General features: G+C 35.4%; 1 protein-coding gene across 2 annotated transcripts; it reads right to left on the bottom strand.

Moving 5' to 3' along the window:
- Nucleotides 1-791: 791 nt before the first annotated feature.
- LOC131656528 (zinc finger CCCH domain-containing protein 18-like) lies at nucleotides 792-3988 on the bottom strand. Of its 2 annotated transcripts, none has more exons than XM_058926227.1 (7): nucleotides 3636-3988; nucleotides 2531-3371; nucleotides 2273-2425; nucleotides 1989-2168; nucleotides 1666-1913; nucleotides 1417-1498; nucleotides 792-1262 (listed from the first exon to the last, which is right to left on the bottom strand). In XM_058926227.1, the coding sequence occupies exons 2-7, from the start codon at nucleotides 3355-3357 to the stop codon at nucleotides 1190-1192; spliced, it is 1563 nt and encodes a 520-aa protein (XP_058782210.1). In that variant the 5' UTR covers nucleotides 3358-3371; nucleotides 3636-3988; the 3' UTR covers nucleotides 792-1189. The 2 variants fall into 2 exon arrangements, with proteins under 2 accessions (XP_058782210.1, XP_058782211.1); XM_058926228.1 differs by having other exon boundaries at nucleotides 792-1259.
- Nucleotides 3989-4314: the final 326 nt, after the last annotated feature.

Raw genomic sequence — 4314 nt, 5'->3', positions numbered from 1 at the left:
TACATGGTGGAGCTGAGAGATTCTTCCTGTTTCTATCTAAATTCAATGAGGTGGTTGTTATCCTTGTTGAGACGATATCGGGGCGACAACAGACTATCCTTGAACTTCATGCGACACAATGTCTTAAGAAGGCAATGCTCTCCTTCTAAACTTGACTCCATAGTATCAACCTGTATTGAATCCCTTCTTAGTAGACAAAACTGATCGAAGATTTTTGTAAGGCATAACATAGTACAGGTGCTTATGCGAAAATACAACTACTCATGCTCCTGCTAAGGTGTTTTTGTCATCTTTTTTGCTATGTTCCTGATTGTTTTGCGAATATTATCTCTATGAAAACTATGTTAAAATAGTATATCTATGAGAAAAATATTGACAATTAAACAAAGCCTAAACGAAATGTGTAATAAAGGTGCATTTCGGGGATGTACATTTTGGGGATGAGCATATGGGTTGAAATGATAAGGATGTCACAAATGGGCTCGATGTTTGTTGCATCGCCAAACTGAAATTAGATGATGTTTGGATTTATACCATAAACATTCATCATGATAAACACTTAAGTATGAATTGTCTCTTAAGCAAAAGATGAAACAAAGTTAAGTTGTTTTCATATAAGGTACAAAACGTTTTCATAAGTTGTTTTAGAGAACTTATGAAAATAAGCTCAAAACAACTTATAAACATGTCATCCGATCTTTTTAACATTGTCTTAGATGAATGTTACACTGGAGAGAAGTCACGACATTAATCCATTAACAATGAATATCTTGAGTAATCACACACTCAGAAAGACATCAAATGCTGCATATATTAAATTAACTAAACATCAAGTAAACCCTTACATAGAAAACAGTTTTGCCTTTTCAGATGACAATAAGGCTTTCCTAGCTAAGATATTCTCCTTCTTTATTCTGAATCGCCTAAAATATCGCATAGTTCCTTTCATCCAGTGATGAATTTTATTATAAAAGATGTTACTAACTAATAACTATTCCTTCTATAGCTAACTAAAAACTATAACTGATTGATAGAATAGAATATTTTGTTATAATCTGTCATAATATTCTATTCTATCAATAACATGTAAGAACACCTTCTTTGTCTAAACTGAGTTACGAAAAAAGAACCTTCTCTGACTAATCTGAGTTATTGTAACTCTATAAGTCTCCTGCTTGTGACTCTAAAACTACATGATTGCTGAAATTCCTGTATCTATGCGAAACGCAAATGCGGTTTCAGGTTGGTGCACTCCTTCCCTGCTGCAGAAAATATGTTAAAACCAAATATATCTATAAATACGAAGAAAAGTTACGAAATAGAGGAGTGACCACTGTGGTCCAATGCATGAAGCTCCCACGAGACGGAGTCTGGATGATTGTGAATCAAGAAAGTCTATTCACAGTTGATTCAAACCTGTCCTCGTTAGAGTTATCGGCTATGACATTTCGTGCATAACTGAAAGATTCGGTGGGCTGGAGCTGGACATTGAGGTTATCTGTAAGAAGAATAATCTTTATTATTACAAATCAGTACAAATATAAATAACAGAAGATTTCGACTTTGTTTGGATAAGCATCTTAATTAGGCCCTCAGAAGTGTTTATACCGATAGATAAATTCAAATAAGTTAATCTAAATATGATTTCAAATATGGAATCGATACCGTCTGAAACTCTTGATCCATTCGTGTCGAGGCTTAAATGCGGTGGACTAGACAAAGATCTTTGGGCAACTTGCAACATTGCAAGACGCCTTCTCTGCAATTCAAAGATTCGGTTTTGCTCGTCAAGTTGAAGCCTTGTCTGATACCGAGTATTTCCACAACCTATTGGACTTGAAGTGATTTCAGCATCGAAGTCTACATATTCCGGTGAATGACGAACATGGTGCTCGAATCGATGTGGATACTTCCTGCATTCAATATTAACTATTCTTAATACACTGATCGACGTAAACATGCTGTCGAGCAAGAATTAATCAACTCACCTGTCAACAAGTTTTGCCCTCTCCTTGTAAGGTTTCACAAGAACTCGCGATCCACGAACATAGTGAGGATTACCCTCCTCCAGAATTGTTTTCACAGTTTCTGGATAAACAAATGTCACAAACCCAAACATCCTTTCTGACTGACACGGAATCCTTACGTCTATAACGCACCCAAAAGTTCTACATAGTTAAACAAACACGTTAAAATGGTAGAATTTTCTAACACAAAATCGATAATAGACGCGATAAGAGCTATACATTACATCAAAAACATAACGATTTACCTGAAATAGTTTGATACATCATCTTCAGAGAAAGTGCTGTCAGCTGGAAATGTCAAGTAAAGTTGTTGTGATGCACTAATATGTTGACAGTCTGCCCTTCCCATAAATTTCGCCGCATCTTCGGCCAAAACCACCGAATGCTGCCCATGAGGCCTATTAATCACAAACCATAACAAGAATAAAACTAAAGTAAGAAAAACTCAACCAATTTCTTACTTAAAGAACACAACATTGAAAATTCTATTTCGAAATCTTTACCGGTCGATTAGCCGAATGCTGTTTCCCAATCGAATCAGCAGCCTCGTCAAATTGCAGCCCGACTTACCATGTCGCTGGCTCTCAGCTTGGTAACCTTCTGCCTGTAAGGCCTTTTTGTACTTATCATAGTATGCCATTGGAAGTGAAGCAATTGAAATAGGGCTTCCTCTTTGTTTCAAAAGTTCAACGATTTCCGACTCTAGTTTCGCCAGTGAACCGAGCGAAATCACTTGATCATCGTCGTTGGCAGCAATGTCGTTTCCGTAGAGCTCAGAAACAGCTTGTCCATTATGATAGAACCTACAACTATTTCCATGTCTACAAAATCCTTTGCTGAAATAGTAACATGTTTTGAATGGAAATTTACCGTTTTTTCTATTCAAACCGGAAACTCTTGAAACATAACCTAAGTAGTAATTATTATTATTATAGAGATTAAAGTTAGCTGTTGTAGACTTTATTACACTATCTACATATCGATGATTCTCCGAACCGAACAAATCGGTGATGGAATTCGTATAACCTACCGAAGTAAAATCTGAACTAGTATTTCCATCATGCATATTGTAAAAGGGAGATTGAACCTGGAAACTTGCAGGTGAAGGATTTCCCATGGTCGAGATTGCCGATCGAGCAGCCAACATTTCAAGTCCAATCCTTGCTCTAACAGAAAGTTCATAGATCACATGATCTGGCAATGAAGCTAAGTAAGCAATCTCTTGTTCTCCATGTTGTCTAAGGAGATTGCTAATGATCCTTAGAGCATACTCCGGCTCATATCTTTGAATTTTCTCGAAAAGAATCCTCGTACTCTCAGAAATTTCCATACTTTGTCTTGTTACTGCATAAGGTTCCAAAATTAAAACAGTGAGAAAATTGCCTTAGAAAAATCACACAACAAACTCATAATAGCACAGACACTCTGGAAAGATGAAATTGACACTGACATGATACATTGACACCGATAATAAGTTAAAAAAATAAATAAGTTAAACATAATTACAAGTGTCTCGGTCTAATACAGACACAATTTTTTTCAGAAGTGTCTGTGCTACATAAAATCGCTAGCTGGAAAGTGATAATCTTCTTCATAGTTGGTACATACCTGTCAAAAACAGAAGAATAAGAGAAACAGAATGCAAGTGCTTCAAGCAGAAAGCTTGTCAACACTTGCACATTCCATCATTAACCTTAAAATGTAAACAAAACAACTGAGTATGATTTTTTTTTGGCTCTTCTCTCACTATTATTTATAGGTAGTAATCAAGAACTACTACACTCTAAGCATTAACACTGAGTTTCTGACTCTTTCACACTTCCACTTGTTCAAATATCACTGATTTTTTGGCTTATTTTTTGCTTGATACTCGATGACCATTACTCATTCTTCTACTGTGTTGGTCAGTGACAGTGTGACACCTTTAAATATTTTTTATAAAAATGTTTTATTTTTTGGAAAATTAAATGAGAATAATGATATTAATAAACATAATTCGGAAAAAAACAATGAGGTAAAACTTAGGAATTGGTCAAATGGAGGGGTCGGCAACATGTGTATGGAACAAATGTAGATTTTTGTGTCCCTATTCAGAAGGAGAATACATTAAATATGGATGTGGGGTGTGGTTGAATCTCAACCGGTGAATTGGATTCTTTAAGATTCTAAAATCAAAATCGTGTGGGTATGGGTTTTCTTGCCTTGTTTAAATTAAGCATATCAATTTTTATTTGTGAAAACGTTTTTTATAAGAAAAAAAAATCAGAAATAGTACTGTTTTAAATTT

The sequence above is a fragment of the Vicia villosa genome, linkage group LG3, assembly GCF_029867415.1.
Source record: "Vicia villosa cultivar HV-30 ecotype Madison, WI linkage group LG3, Vvil1.0, whole genome shotgun sequence".
NCBI classification, from domain to species: domain Eukaryota; kingdom Viridiplantae; phylum Streptophyta; class Magnoliopsida; order Fabales; family Fabaceae; genus Vicia; species Vicia villosa.
This window is presented reverse-complemented; position numbering and strand designations above follow the sequence as displayed.